Source organism: Cervus canadensis, chromosome 1 (assembly GCF_019320065.1).
Source record: "Cervus canadensis isolate Bull #8, Minnesota chromosome 1, ASM1932006v1, whole genome shotgun sequence".
Taxonomy (NCBI): domain Eukaryota; kingdom Metazoa; phylum Chordata; class Mammalia; order Artiodactyla; family Cervidae; genus Cervus; species Cervus canadensis.
This window is the reverse complement of record NC_057386.1, coordinates 48,836,262-48,857,978: the sequence shown is the minus strand read 5'-3', so window position 1 is coordinate 48,857,978 and position 21,717 is coordinate 48,836,262. Positions and strand designations below refer to the sequence as shown.

The 21,717-nt window shown below is 34.3% G+C and overlaps 1 protein-coding gene and 1 pseudogene across 1 annotated transcript in view; one reads left to right on the top strand and one right to left on the bottom strand.

Moving 5' to 3' along the window:
- Nucleotides 1-21,717, top strand: part of BRIP1 (BRCA1 interacting helicase 1) — a 187,215-nt gene that overhangs the window by 43,704 nt on the left and 121,794 nt on the right. Inside the window, exons 7-10 of the mRNA XM_043482291.1 lie at nucleotides 5,547-5,834; nucleotides 11,275-11,496; nucleotides 13,763-13,962; nucleotides 17,320-17,452. Of these exons, the coding sequence (XP_043338226.1) occupies nucleotides 5,547-5,834; nucleotides 11,275-11,496; nucleotides 13,763-13,962; nucleotides 17,320-17,452 (843 nt within the window). The remainder of the gene's footprint in view (nucleotides 1-5,546; nucleotides 5,835-11,274; nucleotides 11,497-13,762; nucleotides 13,963-17,319; nucleotides 17,453-21,717) is intronic.
- On the bottom strand, nucleotides 19,610-20,045 carry LOC122450126 (annotated as a pseudogene).

The window sequence follows — 21,717 nt, the reverse complement described above, 5'->3', positions numbered from 1 at the left end:
ACGCCACAATTTATTTACTCATTCTTTTTTTTTTTTGACACATTTAGCTTATTTTCATCACTAGTAAAACAAAGAATATCCCTCTTGTATCTCTCTGAATCTGCAAGTCTGTCACTAGCATGTATGACTAGCAGGCTCATGCTGGGCCCAAGGGTCTGTATGTATTTGATATCGCTATGTCACCAACTTGTTCTTCAAAGTGATTGTGTCACTTTATACTTGGATCAGCAGTGTTTAAGAGAGTTGCTTTATATCTTTTCTGACACCTAGTCTGGTGGATGTAAATGAAATACAATTAGGGTTTTAATTGCATTTTCCTAATTAGTTTCCCTGGTGTCTCAGACGGTAAATCGTCTGCCTACAATGCAGGAGGCCCAGGTTCAATCCCTGGTCGGGAAGATCTCCTGGAGAAGGAAATGGCAATCCACTCCTGTATTCTTGCCTGGAAAATCCCACGGACAGAGGCGCCTGGTAGGCTACAGTCCATGGGGTTGCAAAGAGTTGGACACAACTGATCGACTTCCCTTTCTCTCTTTCTAAGGAACTTGAACATCAGGTTGCACAGGTTGCACATCTTTTCAGATGTTTGTTGGGTGTTTTGCTTTTCTCTCCTGTGATTTCTTGTTCTTGGATTCTTATTCTTCTATTGGGTTTTTTAAAAAATTGGTTTGTTGGAATTCTTTATGTGTTATGAAGACTGATCCCTCAGTTGGTTGTATACAGCATATGTATCTTCTCAAGATTGTTTTCAGTCACTTGTGCTTTTGGTGTATTGTTTAAGAAATCCTTCCCTATATTAAGGTCATAAAGATATTTTTCTGTATATAGGGACAGAGATTTTATGACCCATACAACCTAGAATATTTCCTCTCTGGTCCTTTGTAGAAGAAGTGTGATGCTTGCTCTAAAGAGTCTCTCAACTGAAGAATTTTTGTTTTTCCCCCTTGTGCAACATAATGTCCATCTTGTTAGAAAATGTGTGACTTAAATGTCAACTAATAATAAGTTAAAATGGTTTTTATGAAGTAAATTTTATAGCTTATGCTTAAGAATATTTTGTAGTTGCATTCAGAAAATAATGCACTTAGAGTACTAAGTGAAACTGGTATTGATAATCTCCTATAACATACCTTGTAGAACAATTAAAAAGTGAAGATCTCTTTGTTGGTGGAATGAAATGATCTTTGTCATTGTCTTCTATTTGGCTTAATATGTCAGGAATTCTAATGTTTCTTGAATGAATGAGTGAATGGATGAATGGATAGATGAATGAATGAGATAGTACAAGTAGAGTGCTTAGCACAGGGACAGCCTTAATAAATGATAGTTATTAAATGAATATATCAGTATATGTGTTTGCCACTCACAACTAAAGTGGCCCAAATATTAACATAACAAGATGATTTTTCTTTTTGTTCTTGAAAGATAACAAATTGTTCCGTACTTTTTTTTAAAGGCTAACCTTTTTATTTTGAGGTAGCTTTTTGATATGTGAAGAAGTAAAATTTGGGCATCAATTAAACATCTACAGATAAATAAAATGTGGTACATGGGTACAGTATTTGGTTTAGAGACATTAGTCACAATTCATCAATTAAAAAAATTAAGTTACAGTTGTATGCAAAATACCATGCTCAATGAATGAGTATATGAAGTAACGTAAGACATAGTTTCTGTCCTCAGGAATTTGCAGTGTGGTTGAAAGACAATGCATGCATATATGGAAAAGTATGTTACTGTTTCATGGACCTAGTTTTCTCTTTATTTCATGCAGATAAGCTTCTTTCTGGTCTTTTTCCCCTCTCTACTTCTTTATGTGCTTATTTTTCATATTAAACATCCTTTTACACTTACTTGTAGAATTCAGTTCATAGATTCTGTTTAGATACTCCCCTGATTTATGAATTCACAAAATAACTTTTCTGACAATGCAGTCATTTCTAACTACTCCTTTTTTTTTTTCTAACTACTCCTTTATTATTATCCTTTTTTAGGCATGTTTAGTCACCTTGCTAATTTTTATTTTTCCAAGTAAATATAGTAATTTTAACATAATAATTTTCATTGTTGTTCAGGGGAAAGGTTGGCGAGAGCTATGAAACTTTAGAGGTTGACATAGTTATCTTAATCTACTTATACTTCTGATTATAACCTTGTGAAAGGAATAGTGGCAAGGACTCAGAAGTTGCCCTTTCAAGATCAAATATTATATTCATTCTTTATCCTTTCAAAAAGCATTAATGCATATCTATATAGTCTGACAAGAGAGGGAATAAATAGAAATTGTTGGACACAAAGATAATTTTATAAAATCCCTGGTTGCTCCTAAGAACAGTTTTTGGCTATTGTAGATTTGAAATGTATTTTTAAACAGTTGACTCCTACATGTGGAACTAATACAACTGTCATATCCACATCTCTTATGATAGTAGATTTTTTGGGGGCTGTATTTGGGTTAAGTTTTCTTGCCTTTTGTTAAAGAAAAGGAACTCTAGACAGTTTCCAGCTATGGGAAAAGAAGCCATCTATTAAAGAGATTAGTTCTACCATATGATGTTGCTACAGTTCTTAGAGATTCCAGGTTTGGGGAGCCTATGTGTTTTATCTTACTTGACATTTAGATATATTAGATGAGAAAGAATACTTTTTAATTTATTCTCCAGTTTCCTGATACAAGCTATATAAATTTAAAGAGCAAAAACAAAAGGAAAATATCCCTGTGGGAAGTAAACTTGATCATTTGTCAGCAGGAGAATTACTTGGTGAAAAATACTTAATTTTATTCACCTGTTGTTTTAAGATCCCTAGGTCAGAGAGTTTCAGAGAGAGGCTAGAAAATATTAGCCTAATTTTGAACTAGAGGATTTTATGAGTTCTTATCATTGCTGTTTTCAGGATTCTTTCTCTGTTTTCATACAAAATTGAAAGTTGCTGATTTTGGTACAAATAATTCTCTTTTGTTACTAAATAAGTGTGTTTTTTTTTAAGCCTCTGTTCTATTGTTGCGTTCAGTGTTTTCCATCTTCAACTATGATTATACCAAATCCTTTAAATTCAATAGAAGATCACTTCTGAAGAAGTAATTCCTCTTTAATACTGCAAATAAATAAGAATCAACTTTCTTAGTTTCTGTCTTGCCCAGCCACTCACTGAAAACCATCATCTTGAGGAGTTACTTTTGATTTCATAAATTGTATAATTCAGAACACTGGAAGACTTAACAAACATAAAACATTTTTAATATAAAAATTAGATGTGTTTTATGATTTTTTTTCAATTATGGAGTGAAAAAAACATTTAAGGTACATAATAAAGCTACTCTAGTGAGAACTTTCTAAAACAAGTCCTATATATTTTGCTTTTGTTAGTTATGCTGTTAGTATAACATTTTAAGATAAGCAGATCCCTTTAAGATATTAGTGCAAATACTGCTTTTAAAATTAAAACATTTGCATGCAAAGCAGAAAGTTATAAGACTGTATAATAGCATCTTTTTTTTATTGGAAAAATATGAAAGATGGTTACATGTAGCAGGATCTGCTAGTTATATGTGGTGGTTGACTTATTTTGTATTTTTCTATAGCAATTGAATTTTTTGTTTAGAAAAATAGCTGAATGAAAATAAAAGGAGTAGATCCTAAAGCTTTAAGTGGAATACGTTGAAAAGTATCATCAAAAAGTAGGTTTTCCAAGCCATGGGAAAAAGACTACTTTATTGAATTACTTTTAGGCTTGTATATATCCAATAGAGATATCATAGTGCATTGGGCCCTAGCATTCTAATATTCACAATGAATTTAACTGTATCATAGGGAAGAGATATAATTGAGTAAAAAGATTGAAAATATGAAAATAAACTAATTCTGCTACCAAGAGTTACTTTAATTCTTTTACTAAGTTAATTAATTTGATCATTGAAAAACACTAAAAGGAATTCAGTCAGAAATACCGTGATATAATTTGCATTCCATTTTCTGTGTGACCAGAAATTGTTAGATATTGCAACATATGTAACATAAACCACATGTCAGCTGTTTCCTGCCTCACTGTTGACAAGAGCCCCATTCATAACTCTTCTTTTTATCCTTTCAGTGAATAAGTAATTATTCAATATAGAAGGCAGGATATTTGGAACTGGCTATTTAATGTGGCAGCACTCTGTAATGAAATCTGCTGTTACTGGCAACCTGAGAGGGGAATGTAACAATTCCAGCATGGCTGTAACTTTATCTGCTTTGACTGACTGTTTATTTGGCACATCAGTGAACCTTTTATCCCAGTGAGTGACAGCTCCAGAAGGGTCACATTTACATCCATTCTATCATGTATTGTAATATTTAATGGCGGACAAGGTTGAGCGAGACTGGGAGTAATTCGAACTTGCTTTTCCACTGAGTTGAGGCTAAAAGACAGCTTGATCCCCAGTATTGTGGTGTAACATGCTATGACTTAGCATTTGTTTATGAAGGCTAATCTTACTGATTATAATTAAAAAAAAAACCTTCAGTTAAATGGAGTGTTTGTTCTACTAAACTCAAACTCTCTGGTACAAGTTCTCTTAAGCTACTGTGCTATTTAGTATTTTTCCCTATCAGTGACCATTCCTATAAACTAACCATTTCTTAATCCTTCTCTTAAAGGAGGCTGCATTCTGTCTCATTTGTATAGTAACTGAGGTTGAGAAGAGAGTAGTTATTAAGAACCAGTGTGTTCTAATATATAGCATTAAGCTTTTTTAAAAAAAATTTTTGAGTTTGAAACTAGAGAAAAGTCAGGTAAATATTATACTGTACTCCTGATGTTCCATATGGTATATTTAAGGAGCCATTTATATAACTTTTAATTATGAAACTGAATTGAGTAAAATTGTCTAGGAAAAGCTATCTTGAATGCTAATTGTGCTGATGGATTTATATTCCATGACCGGTAATTGAATTTCAGATATACTTGTTCCACACAAGCAACCTGTCTTAATTATTAAGTATTAATAATTTGCTTTCATTTTCATACCTTTGCTAGCAAATAGTTTTCTCATTGTTTTTGAGTGATGATTTAGATTCAACTTGATGTTTCTATTATTTTGTAAGTTATGATTAAAATACTTTTTAAAATACTGGTTTATTATAGGATATTTGAATGTATTGTGCTGTGAAGAAAATAGTACTCTTAAATCTAAACTGTAGTATCACAGTTCACTTGAAGCCTAAGCAAAAATGAAAATTGTCTTTCATTTTTTCTTAGTTTTATAATTTTATGAAAGAGGAGAATTAAAATGTACTTAGAACATTTGGAATTTGAGAGTTGGAGTAGTATGTTAGAAAACAATGCAAATATGGAAACATTTGTAACTTGAGTGAAAGAGAACCAATTTGAAATTGAATCTGCAGTTTTTTCTTTAAAGGCAAATTTTAGATGATGTGGCATTATGGAATTTCCCTTTATTTGGCAATTGTGATTCACTACTTATAGTTTTGATTCCATGAAAAGTTTGATAAAAATTTCGTGGTAGACCAGACATTAGTTATCTTTTCTTTCCTTTGTTACAGCCCCCTGGTCACTGTTCTAGGTGCTGTTCTACTAAACAAGGAAACAGTGAAGATTCTTCAAATACCACTAAGAAGGCTCATGGAGGGAAGTCCAAGATACCCAAAATATATTTTGGGACACGCACACACAAGCAGATTGCTCAGATTACTAGAGAGCTCCAGAGAACAGCGTACTCAGGGGTCCCGATGACTATTCTTTCCAGCAGGGATCATACTTGTGTCCATCCGGAAGTAATAGGTAACTTCAACAGAAATGAAAAATGCATGGAATTACTGGATGGGAAAAATGTGAGTAAAGTTCATTTATTTTAGGCGAAAAATTAGGCTGAAAAGATAAAAATTACTCTGTGTTCATTTTATATGTACATTTACAGTGATCACTTAAGTCAGATCGATTGCTAGTGTTGATATTTTTTTAAAAGTAATTTTACCATAAGGAAATCTTTTATTCAAGTTTAAAATTATGAGTTTTTGTCCTAAAACATGGGGATATTTATTTATTTATTTATTTTTGGGGGGATATTTATTTAATTCCTTGAAAATTAATTTCCATGTCTTAATTTCTTCTTTTAAAAACAGTCAAACATGGAGGTCAAATGAGGAGTACAAAACATTTAAATGATTTAGCCTAACTAGATCTAATTGATATATTTTACATATTTAGAAATTTCAAAAGAAGGTAATTTACATAGGACCTCTCTGGGCAAATTTTAAAATGTTTTTTAATTGAGAAACGTAATGACTGTACTGTCTCATAATTCTGATTAGTATAAACTTCTTTTAAAAATTACAGTAAATTATTAACTAAATATATGTTATTTATGGCTTTGAAATTTTCTGGGGAAATTTAGAATAATATGAATTTTGGCTAGGTGGAAATAAAGAAATCTCACTAAAGTCATGATTTTTTGATAATATTTTGCCAGTATTAGTTTAGTTGTCTGTGTACCAGTTAGATAACTAGTTTACTGTAAAATTGAAGTTACAAGTCTGGAATTATACCCAGAAATTATTGATGAATTGATAGTATATGAAATGACCAGTGATATTTTAATATATTTTGAAAGTTCTGTCTTTCTGTATTTTGTCAAACATAGTTGGTTCTACACAAAAGTCTAAGAGCTAGCTATAGCCTCTTAGACTCTAGTTTCATTTAACTGTATATCATCTCCTAATGTATAATGTGAATAGATTATTTTGTATTACGTTTTTCTTTTTCAGTGCTCCCTACTATTATGTGAAATTTATTCAACCTTTATTGGGATTATTCAAAAGAAGCCTCAGTAGATACTCAAACCCGATAGATAGTATGAAATATAAGTACTAGGGGCTTCAGTGGAAAAACTTAAGTGACTTTTTTAGAATCAATAAGAAAATATAGAATAACTGAATCAGAACCATTGTTAAAATTGTATGATCATATTTGTTTCCATATATATTCTTTTTAACTGAGGAATTGTGCAACCTTTTCACTGTATATTTAAAAAGTTCTCTTCAAAGAGAGATAAAAACATTAAAAAGCTGAATGTTAAAAAAAATAATAAAATAGAGAAAAGGCTCTTCATGATAAAAACCCATAAATTTTATACTTAAGTAGACTTCTTTCCAAATGTGGCTAAAAGATCTACTAAATTCCTCAAATGCTTGAAATTTGTTTTTAGTCTGTGCAGGAAGTTTTGCTGGTGTTGTCATTATCTTTTGCTACTTGTTATTGAGAAACTTATCATGTGATTATGCATTGAAAGCAAATATTTTATGTAATCTTTTAGAATCCTGCAGTGTTGGTTATGTATTTTGATTGATCTTTATTCTAAGTTTGAATCTTGTAAAAATAAAAATCACATAGACTTGAATATTCAGAACATTTCACCGGCCTTCAGGTTCTGTTTTAAAGTAAACAAATCTTTTATTTTTGAATATTAATGATATAAATAATTGAAGATATCTGCATTTGTCTTGACATAATTCTGCCTCAATATGGCTAGCTCATAAGGCATACATGAACATTCTCTTTCTTGTTCCCAAGCCATGAGGGTAATTTGGTATTGTAATGAGGGCCAATTACAAAGTCACTAAAGGTGTCTGTGTTTACTATGGCTGAATTACCAAAGAGAAATGATAAATAGATAACTGACAGTTTAAGTGAAAAAGAGTTGAGTGTGATAACACTTGAATTGACAGACTCCCCTCTGGGTTATATTACACTGCTAAAATGGATGAGCTTTTCTGGTTTTGCTATCAGCCTGCACAGCGGTGTCATTCTAAGTGCCCTTAAAGTGTAAACTTTCTGATTTTTTGGCTTGATCCAAAGGCACATGTGTTTTTGTTCACTGTTTCTTTTATATTCCTATACTGGAAAAGCAATGTACATATCTGCTAAAAGTCAAATTTTGTTTCAATTAAGAAAAAATCATCTTAACTAGCTGTTGAAATCATTCTAAAAAATTATTTTAGGTATAGAAGAATATCTTTTTTTTTTATTAAGATGAGATTTAACAGTCCATAACCATAGACTTGAAGACACCTTAGTGATCACTTTGTTATCAATACAAATAAAAACTTTCAGAATAGTATGAAAGATACTTGGAATGAAGAAATGGTGTGTCATTATTAAGCTCAATCTGATATCGAAGTCAGTATGAAAGATACTTGACATATTTCCAACTGTCTCTAGACCCGAAATCATAGAATTTTAGAGCTAGAAGGAACTTTAGAAATGTCAGTCAGTGGTCGGAGAACTCTTAAAAGGCTTCTAGTTCAGCTACTTTTGATGCCCAGTCACATGAGAAAGATGGGCCCTGAAGTCTGCCCAGTGAGAGAAAGGAAGAAGCAAGTTTTCTCTTAACCGTTAGAGTTTTCACTGCATTAGAAACAAAAACAAACGGTGGCATATGGTATAGGGAAGTTGACATGGCATGAAGGATTAAAAAGAATAATAGAGATTAGATAAAGTAAGTGAAAATAATACAAAATTGAAGCAAGTAAACACAGATGAGCCCTTTCTAATACTTATTTTTAATACCTTGGAGGAACAATAAGTGGTATGGCTGAATTAGCAGTCCTCAGCTGATCATGCCTTGTCCTTGAATTTGCAGACATTCTTTTGTAAGTTATAACCTTTTTATAAGTTACTCCATTTCTAGCAGTGTCTAGATATTTTTGTATATGTAATAATGTATGAATATTTTAAAAACAGATTTTCATTTTTGATAGTTTGTAGGTAAAAATACACACACACACACACACACACACACACACACACACACACACACACACACACACACACACACACACACACACACACACACACACACACACACACACATATCTCCCCAGTGGTTAAGGATAGCAAACTGGGAAAGATAAATATTAGTTTTCAAAATCACATTAATTTTTTTATTGATATATAAAATTAATGAAAATTAAAATGGCCCATTATTTCACCACATAGTACCAAATGGCAATTGAAAAAGAAAACTAACATACATGGTTAGAGACTCAAAATTATGGAAAAGTATTAAATGAAAGAAGATCTCTCTTTTTAGTTCTTTCCATCCCTTTAAGGAACCTACTATAAAGTTTTATGTGTATTCTTCTAAAACATTTATAATATGTGTTTTATATAATGTATGTGTATAGATTATTTTTAAAGCTTAAAAATCAGCACAAAGGCAAATCAACCTCATTTTTTAAGGACCATACTTGGGTTCAATCCCTGGGTTGGGAAGATCCTCTGGAGGAGAGCATGGCAACCCACTCCAGTATTCTTGCTTGGAGAATCCCCATGGACAGAGGAGCCTGGTGGCCTATAGTCTATGGGTGGGGTTGCGAAGTTGAACACGACTGAGTGACTAAGCATTACACATACCATTTATATGAATTTGTCAGAATTTATTTAACATATCCCCTGTTGGCAGATATTTAGTTTCTTTCCAATTTGGTGGGAGCTGTTAAACAGTGCACTATATATATAATTACATTAATGGTGAAATTTTATTTGGTAGTTAAATTTCCTTTGTACTTCTAATAGAAGTTTATACTTCTAATTTTATACACCTTTTAGTAGGTTATGGTGCCTTTGCCAGGACTGCATTTTATCAAACATCTTATTTTTTGATTAGTGTATATATGTTAATAAAATTTTTTTGCTTCCAATAATAGAATGGCAAAGGACATTAGTAGATAGTACTGAAAGAAGATTCTGTTCTTGCCTTTAAAATAGGCAAAAATAAAAAAAGATAATGTTGATAAAGATGTGGAAAAAGGGTAATATAAAATGTTCATAAACATTTTCTGGAGGATAATTTGATGATATGGTTTTCAAGAAACTTAAAAATATACTCTCTGATCTCATAATGCCATTTCTAAAAATGTATGATAAGAAAATATTTAGAAATGGGCATAAAATTGCTTATTGCAGCATTATTTATAAAGCAGAAATTGAAACCAGTCTAAATGTCCAGTGATCAACTGGTTCATCAGATGTGGCACGTTAATCCAATATATGTAAGCAACAATGAAAAAAGACTTAGTGATATAAAAAGATATATTTGATAAGATTTTCAATAAAATAGGCTATGAGAAAAAAGGCAGTACCAGTTTTGTAAAAAATACTTAGTGACTAGATTGTTAGTAATAATCAGTGCATGCACCTGGGGAAAATTTGATTTGTTCTCATTTTAATATTGGTTCACATTATAGAGATATATTGATATATAGAGAAGAAATCTGAAATGAGATACATCAAAATATTAATAGTACATTTTTTATATAATGGGGTTTTAGGTAATTTATAGATTTTTGGTATGCTTGTATTTTCCAATTTTATATGATGAATACTTTTGTCCCCTGGGACATTTCTTCTTCCCTCTTTCCCACTTTGCATTCTTTTTTCCTTCCTTTGTTTTTATTAATATTTGTATTTGATTAAGTCGTACTGTCTCATGGCTCAAACTGAAAAGATACAGAAATGTCTATAGAGAAAAACCTCTCTCAGTCCTATCCCTAAGTCACTTGGCTCTCATCTTTGAAAGCAACTAGTGATACTATTGCTCTTATGTATCTTTCCAGTAATATTTTTGCCTAATATCACTTTAATCAGAACATGAGTCACAACAAATATACTTTAAAACTATGTTTCTCCATATACACTACCATCTGTAAAATAGAGAGCCAATGGGAATTCGTTGTGTAACTCAGGGAACTCAAACTGGGGCTCTGTAACAACCTGGAGGGGTGGGGAAGTGTGGGAGGTGGGAGGAGGCTCAAGAGGGAGGGGACATGTGTGTACATGTATACATCACTAAGGACATTTTATTGATACATAAAATTAATATATAAAATACATGATATATAAAATTAACATAAACATGTATACATGTTTCAGGACATGTATACATGTATACATATGTATACATTGGCTGATACATGCTGATGTATGGCAGAAACCAACACAATATTGTAAAGCAGTTATCCTTCAATTAAAGATAAATTAATTTAATAAAAATGTTTCTCAAGTTAATCTGGAGTGTCTAGAGCTGTACTGATCTGGAGTGCTATCTGAGTTAACTAATGTAGTTCTTTAAAATGGTTATATTATAGACCTGGTGTACTCTGTCTCCTCTGTTAAATTTTTATATTGTGGCTTTAATTATGTTTTAAAAATTCTGAGGTAAACTTGTTTTAGTTCTTCTGTTCTAGTGTTTCAACTATACATATTTGTTTTCAGGGAAAATCCTGCTATTTTTATCATGGTGTTCATAAAATTAGTGATCAACACACATTACAGACTTTCCAAGGGATGCACAAGGCCTGGGATATAGAAGAACTTGTCAGCTTGGGGAAAAAACTAAAGGCATGTCCATATTACACAGCACGAGAACTAATGCAAAATGCTGACATAATATTTTGTCCCTACAACTATCTTCTAGATGCACAAATAAGAGAAACTGTGAGTAGATATGTAAAAATTAAAAGAATTTTTTTCCTGTTTATTGGGATGTAAGTGATGGATGTAAAAACTTCACATGTTCATCCTTAGATATGGTTTTCATTCTTAGCTTTTCTTTTGCAGATATATGTTTCTATTTTATGTGTTTTGAATTGTTTCTGTCATTAAACTAGAGAAACCCCTTAAAAAAACAAACAAACAAAAAAAACTTTTAGATGTTTTAATGCCTTTTGCTTTATATTTAATTTATGAAAAATGTATAAACAGATTAGAATGTTCAAAGTGTGTTCTAGGGGATATTAAAAAATGAATTTTAGACATTGTCATTTTAATTATCAAAGTAATAAGTACTTTTAAGGACCTAGTACTGAAGTGGAATTACAAAAGAATTTTTCAACCTTGACAGTAATGACGTTTTGGGCTAGATACTTCATTGTGGTGGGCTGTCCTGTGCATTATAGGATGTTTATTAGCATCTCTGGTTTTGTACATTAGGTGCTAACAGTACACTCACAGTTGTCACAGTCAAACATGTCTCCAGACATTGTGAAATATCCCCTCGGCTGCATAATCATCCCCATTTGAGACTCATTTATAGCTATCACTTTATGAATAGTCAGAATTATTATAAAATATATATCTAAAGAATCTATGTTTTGAAGAACTTACTTTGGGAGAATATGCATAGTATGCAAATTATTCTTTGTGAGCTTTGAATAAGTGAACTTTGGATACAGCATTTGTGTTTATTTGCCTGGTTCTTAGAGACATCCAGTTGTTACGACATAAGACAAAGAATGAATAACGGTATATTATTACTCCTCTTTTTAGAACTGACTGTACAGCTCTCTTTAGCTTTCTATTTCTGGAAGTTCAAAATGAATGGGCATTATATTTAATACCCCTACGATTGAGCACGCACACAGCCTATCACAAGGACTTCTCAGCCCCTTCTGCCTCCTTGCCTTCAGCTCATCCAACTATACATCCTTTTGTTTGGTTGCCTTTCAACTAGGTCTCTTTCCTTTGACCAACTGTATATATCAATGCCAAGTCAGTCTTTTTAATATTACTTTTATAACATCTTTCCTCTGCTTAAAAATCTCATATGGATAAAGTCCATATTTCTCAAGCTTTCTCTCAAGATGATCAATGGTCTGACCTGAATCTGCCTTTTCAGCCTTTTCTGCTACAGACGTCCAACTTGAGCACTTGAAAAATTACCTCAAGATCTCCTGAGGATACCTTGTTCTTTCCTGTATCTCTGCTTTTGATTACACCTCTGTGTATTGAATTGCCCTATTCTCTGTCTATCCAAATCCAAATTCCACTCATCTAAACCCCAGTATATTTCCTACTCTTTCATTTTTTTTTCCTCAGCCATCTTCAGCCCTCTGTATATTATTATTCCTCAGAATAACTCAGTGACAATTGCTTTGTTTCATTTTGTATTAGAACTCTTTCAGTTGCCATTGACACAAACCCAGCTTTGGTAAAACTTATGAAAAAATACTTGGCTATTGTGGTGGCTTTATAATCAGGCAAGTTCTTCCCAGTGGAAACAGTGATAACTATAGTCAGCTAGCTTTTTTCTCCAGCTAGGTAGCCTGGAAAAAAAGATAGTCACCTATAATTACTCTGGATGGCCTAGATTGGATCTCATACCCATTCTTGAACTAGTGTGACTAGACAGGAATGGAATACTTTATTTAACTGATGGGCCTGGGTTCTGAGTCTACCCACATTATGAGAGTGGTACCTTGATTAACAGATTAACAATCCTGCCAGCATCACATGGGTGTTGGGGAAGAGTAGTTCTCTAAAGGATTGCAGAAAAGACTGAAATGAAACAGATACATAATACATTATATTAGTATTTTGAGGGTCTTTTGAATCTTGTGCTGTTATTAAAAAAAAAATTAAAAAAAAATTTTTAATCAGATTTTTAAAAATTCTGCTTTTTAAGTTATGTTGAAGATCCTTAACAATCCTTTGTGTAACCAGCTATACCTTGATCCTGGGTCACTTAACATGTATTATTTTGGTTGATAGGTTTACAAGTATTTTGAGGGTGAAAAATGGAAAACTCTATAGATATTTGCTTGGCATAAGTGCTTTAAAAGTTTTAAGACCTGAGAATCAGTTACTTCTGTAGTTGGACTTGTGATATTGGCCTGTGGTGTGAATTTTTGAATGAAGTGACCTGCCTATTGCTGTTAAATCCATTTTGCTGAATGTTTTACAAGAAACCTCTTTTATCTTATAGATGGAGATCAATCTGAAAGAACAGGTTGTCATTTTAGATGAAGCTCATAACATTGAGGACTGTGCTCGGGAATCAGCAAGTTACAGTGTAACGGAAGTTCAGCTTCGGTTTGCTCGGGATGAACTCGATAGTATGATTAACTATAATATAAGGAAGAAAGATCATGAACCCCTACGAGCTATGTGCTGCAGCCTCATTAAGTAAGAGCATTTGTCTGTCAGTGTCATCCGTGCTGCCTTTGTATTCAAAACGTGTTCTGTTATGCCAAGTATTTTAAAATCAGTAAACTTGGACCAGACTACTTGAGAAATGGATTGTTCCTTGCCAGTTAAACATAAAGCCCAAACTTTCCTCTTGATTAAGTCTTTCCTTGAGGCATTTTTGCCATGTAGAAGTTTGTCGTTTCTGTTTCACAGCATAGTTGTTGAAAGAGTTGTCTGTAGTTGCTGATTCTATCTTCTCACTTCCCATTCTTTCTTCATCCATCCTAATAGTGATTCTGTATGCATAATTCTACTGAGATTGTTCTTATCAAGGTCACCAGTGGTCCACAGATGGCCCAATGGAAAGGTTATTTCTGTTATTTTACTTAGCCTCTCAGCAGTGTAGGTTGCTGTTGAATGCCACCTTTATGAAAAGTGTTTTTGTCTTTTGTGGAATAATAGAAATATATATATATGTGTGTGTGTGTGTATATATATTTATTGGTCTCTGTCCCCCGTTTCTGGCACAGAGTTCATAAAACCTTCATAGTTTCCTAAGTGATAAGAACACTAAGAGCATGTTCGGTTTTGTTGTTTCATTTTTGACCCCAGTTCCTGACAGAACTCCTAAATCCCCTGGGATTTCCTGGGTGATAGGACTGTCTTTTATTCTAATGAGGTGATGGTTGAAGGGCTCCTGAATGGATCCAGTCACTAGAAAAGCCAAGCCACATTTAGAAGGTTGGAACTTTGAGCTTCACCTCCCCCTGGAAAGAGGAGAGGGGCTGGATATTGAGTTAATGTTCCATCATGCCTTTGTAATGAAGTCTTCATAAAAATACCAAAAATACTGGCTTCAGGGAGATTCTACATTGGTGAACACATATGTATACTTGGAGTGTGGTGTATTTCACTTTCAAAGGGACAGAAGTTTCTGTGCCCGGCAACCTTCCTGACTTCACCCTATATATTGCTTCATCTGACTTTTTATCTATATGCTTTATTATATAATAAACTAGTAAATGTGTATCCCTCATTTCTGTGAGCTGTTCTAGTAAATGCCCAACCTGAGGAGGGGGTCATGGGAAGCTCTGACTTACAGGTATTTGGTCAGAAGCACAGATGACAACCTGGACGTTTACAACTGGTGTCTGAGACTGGGGAGGGAGGAGGGACAGTCTAATGAGACTGAGTACTTAATCTGTGGAGTCTCTGCAAACTCAGTGTCAAAACTGAATTGAATAATAGGACACCCGTCTGATGTCTCAGAGAATTGCTTGTGTGGGGAAAAAACTGACATACATGTGGAGACCAGAGATATCAGTAGTGAAGCAGTGAGAACAAGCAGACACACAGGAATGTGTTTTCTTTAGACAGCTTCTATGACATCTCCTGGTTTTCTTCCTCCTCACAGTCAGTTCTTTCTCAGTTTCTTTTGATAGTTCTTAATTTGTTTGATGTTTAAATATTGAAGTGTGTCAGGGCTTGGTCTTGGATACTCATTTCTTTTCTAGTTCTGCATTTTCCTTAAATTATATAACTAAAGCAGTGCTGATGAGGCCTGAATCTGTGTTTGTCCCAATCTCTCCCTGGAATGCTGTTTTTATCTACTCAACTATACTTTCTCTGTTTGGATATAAAATTTCAACTTTCCAAAATACTCCTTTCTTTCCCTACTTCCCCCGCCTACTCTGTCTTTCTTATCTAAGCAGGTACCACCAACCAGTTCCTCAAATCAAAAATCTAAGTATTATCCTTGATGACTGTCTCACCTCAGCCAGTTCATCAGTAAGTTTTAAAAATGCCACCTACACAGTATATCCCAAATCCTGCAATCCCAGAATCATCTCTCAACTAGAACACTGTGTGTGCGTGTGCTGAGGCACTTCAGTTGTTCCGACTCTTTGCAACTCTATGGACCATACCCTGTCAGGCTCCTCTGTCCATGGGATTCTCCAGGAAAGGATACTGGAGTGGGTAGGCATTTCCTTCTTCAGAGTGTCTTCCTGACCCAGGGATCAAACCTGTGTCTCTTATGTCTCCTGCATTTGCAGCGGGTTCTTAACTACTAGTGCCACCGGGAAGCCCCTAGAACATTGCTGAAGTGAAGTGAAAGTCACTCAGTCGTGTCCAACTCTTTGTGATGCTGTGGACTATACAGTACATGGAATTCTCCAGGCCAGAATACTGGAGTGGGTAGCCTTTCTCTTCTCCAGGGGATCTTCCTGACCCAGGAATCAAACCCAGGTCTCCCGCACTGCAGGCAGATTCTGTACCAGCTAAACCACAAGGGCAGTCTCCTAATAAGTCTCTCCTTTCATTTTTGCCTTTCTCCTGTAATGCATTCTGCCTTATAAACTGGATCATCTTTTAAATGCTTAAAGTAGATTATTTCTCTTACTTAAAATCCTCCATTTAAAATCTTCCCATTACACTCTGAATAGAATTCAGACTTCTTATCCTGGCCCAATATGATCTGATTCCTGCCTATCACACTAACATTGCTCATACTGTTATTCTTTCTGTCTGTTGTGTTGCAATTACATTGACTTTGAGGTTTTTAAGTAAGCAAAATTTGTTAATCACCCCCAGATATTCCTTCTGCTTGGAGTACTCAGTTTATTTTATTTTTTTCCCTGATTCTCACATGACTGAGTGCTTTCTGCATTCAGTTGTTAGAATAAATGTCACCTCTAGGAGAGCTTCCTTGACACTCCAAATGAAAGTAGCAATTAGATTGCATTAATCCAATTTATTTTCATAATAGCACTATCACTGCTTAATGTTTTCATGTTACTGGATTTGTTTCTAAGTTTATTTCTACCTCTCTTTAGTAGAATCTCATTTCCATAAGAATAAGTACCTCACCTATTTTATTTACTGCTGTATTTCCACTACCCAGTGTAGTGTCTGGCCTAATACATTTAAATACTCACTGAATGTACAAATGTCTCTCTGTATGTTTATAAGTGAATATATTATTTATTTGCTAGTAATTCCATTTTAATGTTACTATTTAACACTATAATTTCTTTATTAGCTTTCTTGTATTTTTATGTGCAGACCAAATTTGTCAGTTGGAGAGACAGACAAGTTAAGCAGTGTAAATTCACAAAACACAAATTGGGGATCACATACATCTTTCTCTTTTCTGAATAAAAGCTTGCTTTTTAGCTGTATGATTACTTTGTAATATGAAGCATACATGCTATTTAAAATATGTCTTAATCTACATTTATGTGCTAAGAGCATCAAGGAATACAGATCAATGTATCACATTTCTGTTTGTTCTGTCGAAATAGTAGTGCACATAAGGATGATATTGGTTGATGGAATTGTTTTATTTTATTCCAGTTGGTTAGGAGCAAGCTCTGAACATCTTGTGGAAAGGGATTATGAATCATCCTGTAAAGTATGGAGTGGAAGTGAAATGCTCTTAAATTTACACAAAATGGGCATCACCACTGCTACTTTTCCCATTTTGCAGGTAAGATTTTTTTCCTGCCTGTAAAATTTATTTAGTGAATTAGAAATGACTTAATAGTGAATAATTAATCCAGAGTAAAAAAAAAAAGTAGCAATTGTTTTAAAATTTTATTGGATCAGTTTGATAATCTAAGTGGTGGCATAAATTATAGATGAAAAAGTAGCATTATTAGTTTGAAGGAAATATAGATTAATTAATATTGAGTTAATTACTTTGCTTAAAGCTAAAAGAAGTCAATAATTTTAAGTTGTAAATATTTTGTCAATTATAAATTTTAAAATATGGAAAATAATAAGATAAATTCATCTTTCATTCTCCTTAACTTAGAGGTTATAAACCTGGGTGTAGAGAGATCATGAGTGGGCTACAGGATACGGTGAACCTTATGAAATCGCATTCCAAATTTTATGAGTGTGTACTTTTGTACATCTTCCTGGATAGAGGCTTCATGACTGAACATTGTCCTCAGAAGAATGTTTGTTTTCAGTTCTTTGTTTTTTTTTTTTTTTGCAGATGAGAATGTTTTTCATTTCTCTCTTTGTTCTTATTTATTTATATTAATTGACTTTTATTTTGGTGTGTCTAGGTAATTTTAAGTAGTTTATTCCATAATTTTGTATGTAGACATAGATACATTGTTGGGCTAGAAAAACCTACAGAGAAAAGGATAAATATATGAAAGGGTATGCATCAAAACTATTAAAAGGGGATTACTCCTAGGACATCAAAGCAGATGCGAGGAGTGGAAGGTTGCAAGCTTATTTTTCATTTTACTTTTGACAGTACTTTTTTTTTAAGAGATAAAAATGCATGATAAAAAAAATAACCTGCAGAAATGAATAATCAGTAAAACGGTTTCTTACTCTGATGTTCCTATTCCCACATCCAGAGGGAACATCTAAGTTTCTTGAATGTCCTTCACAACACAGTTTATGCAAGTAGGCATTTATAGCTTTCTTACTATGGGGCCCTCAAAGACAATGCCTCTGTGTTGAAAAAGTGGAGATGACTTCCCAGATCACCCTTCAGTGACAGACTTGCTCAAGTCCAGTTGAGGGGAATGTAGCTTGACTTTACTTTTTAAAGTGGTTGTTTTATGTTAAATTGAGCAAAAAGGACAGAATTCTCATATACCACCACCCCCAGCCACAGATGCTATAGATTCTCTTATTATTAACATCTTGCAATACTAGTGCATTAATTACAGTTGAACCAATATTGTTACATTGCTTTTAACCAAAGTCCATGGTTTATGTTAGGGTATACTTTTTGTGTTGTACAAGTCTATGAGTTTTGATGAAAGCATAAAGTCATGTATCTACCATTACAATATCATACAGAATACTTTGCCTTAAAAATCTTCTGTGCTGCACTTACTCATCCCTTCAACACACCTTATGTCCTCTGCTGAGCCTTTAGTAACTACTGATTTTTATTTCTGACTCCATAGTGTTGCCTTTTCCAGAATATCATACAGTTGTAATTACATGGCATGTGGTATTTATAGACTGGCTTCTCCCACTTAACAGTATACATTTAATGTCTTTTTGTGACTTGACAGCTCATTCCTTTCTATTTCTGAGCTAAATTCATTGTATGTATGCACCATAGTTTGTGTATCTGTTTACTTACTGAAGGACATATTGGTGATTTCTAAGTTTGGGAAATTATGAATAAAACTGCTGTAAACATTTGTGTACATGTTTTTGTATGGACATACTTTCTTCTCATTTGGATAAATTCTTAGGAACACAATTGCTGGATTGTATGGTAAGACTGTGTTTAGCTTGCAAGAAACTGCTAAACTAGCTTCCAAAGTGATTGTACCATTTTACATTCCCACCAAAAGTTAATAAGAGTTCCTCTTGTTGCACATCCTTGCCAGCAATTGGTGTTTTGAATGTTAGCCATTCCAATAGATAGGTAGTAGTATCTCACTGTTGTTTGTATTTATGTTTCCCTCATGATACATGTTGCCATCATTTCAAATGCTTATTTTCCATTTACATATTTCATTTGGTGAGATATTAATATCTCTTCAGATACTTTGCCTGTTGTTTGTTTTTTTCTGGTTGAGTTTCAAGAGTTCTTTGGTTTTCTTTTTTTCTTTTTTTCCTGTTAAACAATGGTTTTATGGCTTGAGTACAATAGACAGATTTATGCAACCAGGGCAGAGGCTGTGCATGACTCGTGTTTCCAATTAGTGGGGAGGACTCCTTTGGTATTATAGTGTGAATATGGCTCTCAATCAGAGTCAGATGGAATTTAGCATCTTTATCCTTTCTGTTCCTCTCAAGATGCTTTCGAACAGCAGCAGCTTTCTTAATTAAATGATAGAGATCCTCGGGAAAATCAGGAGCAAGTCCTTTGGACTTAAGAATTCTCAAGATTTTATTGCCTTCACAAAACATACTTGTGTAGCACCATGTGAATCTTTCAGATTGCACAGATTTGTGAGGAAGTCAGGCTCTTCAAGTTGGCCAGTTTGTAGATCTGCTCCTTCACGTCATCAGCTGTCAGCTTCAGCCAGGTGGGGGCGCTCTGGCAGTAGGGCTGAACCCAACTGGGACAGGCCCTTCCTGGGCATGTGCATGCAACCCGTGAGGGCGGTGGTATGGTAGCATAAGGTCCTTGGGTATTTCATATACAAGACCTTCATCTGATGTGTGTTTGCAAATATATTTCCCAGCCTGTGGCTTGTTTTTTCATCCTGTTAATGGAGTCTTTCACAGAACATAATGCTTTTAGTATTAATAAATGGATTCTGTTTTTGTTGTTCGATCTAAAAATTTATTACCGAACCCAGAGTCACCTAAATTTTCTCCTGTCTTGTCTTCTAGAAGTTTTATAGTTTTGTACTTTACATTTAGGTCTGTGTCCCATTTTGAGTTAATTTTTGTGAAGTGTGTTAATTCAGTGTCTTGTCATCTCTTTGGATGTAGATGTTACTGTATAGATGTTACTGTATCACTGTTGAAAAGACCATCCTTTCTCCATTGGGTTATCTTTGTTCCTTTGTCAAGAGATCAGCTGACTGTATTGTGTTGGCCCATTTTTGGTCTCTCTCTTCTTTTTCACTGATACACTGTCTATTCCTTTATCAGTATCACACCTGTTTTTAGAGTAAGTCTTGAAGTCATGTAGTGTCAGTCCTCTGAATTTGTTTTTCAGCATTGTGTTTGCTATTCTGGGTCTTTCATTTTTCCATATAAACTTAAAATTAAACTGAGCAGGACCCTGTGGGGTCCTGGGCATGGAAGCCTTTCTGTCCTCCATTTCTTGTTTGTAAGGAACAGACTCCAGTCTCCATGACCTTCCCTGAGTTTCAAAGGCAAATTCGAACAGCTGCTAATTGAGAAAGGGAGGCGATGCAGAGACTAGGGAGGAGAAGTCAAGAAACCATCTGAGGCAAGATTAGAGGAATCAGGGAAGCTCATCAAAATTAGGAGACCACTTGAGACAAGATTTAAAGCATATAGACCCTGCACACATTCTAATCTTGTTCAGTTCAGTTCAGTTGCTCAATCGTGTCCGACTCTTTGCGACCCCATGGACTGTACACCAGGCCTCCATGTCCTTCACCAACTCCCAGAGCTTCCTCAAATTGATGTCCATCAATTCGGTGATGCCATCCAACCATCTCATCCTCTGTCGTCACCTTCTCCTCCCACCTTCAATCTTTCGCAGTATCAGAATCTTTTCAAATGAGTCAGTTCTTTGCATCAGATGGCCAAAGTATTGAAGTTTCAGTTTCAGCATGAGTCCTTCCAATGAATGTTCAGGACTGATTTCCTTGAGGATGGACTAGTTTGATCTCCTTGCTGTCCAAGGGACTCTGAAGAGTCTTCTCCAACACCACAGTTCAAAAGCATCAATTCTTTGGCACTCAGCTTTCCTCATAGTCCACTCTCACATCCATACATGACTACTGGAAAAACCATAGCTTTGACTAGATGGACCTTTGTTGGCAAAGCAGTGTCTCTGCTTTTTAATGTGCTGTCTAGGTTGGTCATAGCTTTTCTTCCAAGGAGCAAGCGTTTTTTAATTTCATGGCTGCAGTCACCATCTGCAGTGATTTTGGACCCCCAAAAAATAAAGTCTCTCACTGTTTCCCCATCTATTTGCCATGAAGTGACGGGACCAGGTGCCATGATCTTAGTTTTCTGAATGTGTTGAGCTTTAAGCCAACTTCTTCACTCTCCTCTTCCACTTTCATCAAGAGACTCTAGCTCTTCTTTTATTTCTGCCATAAGGGTGGTGTCATC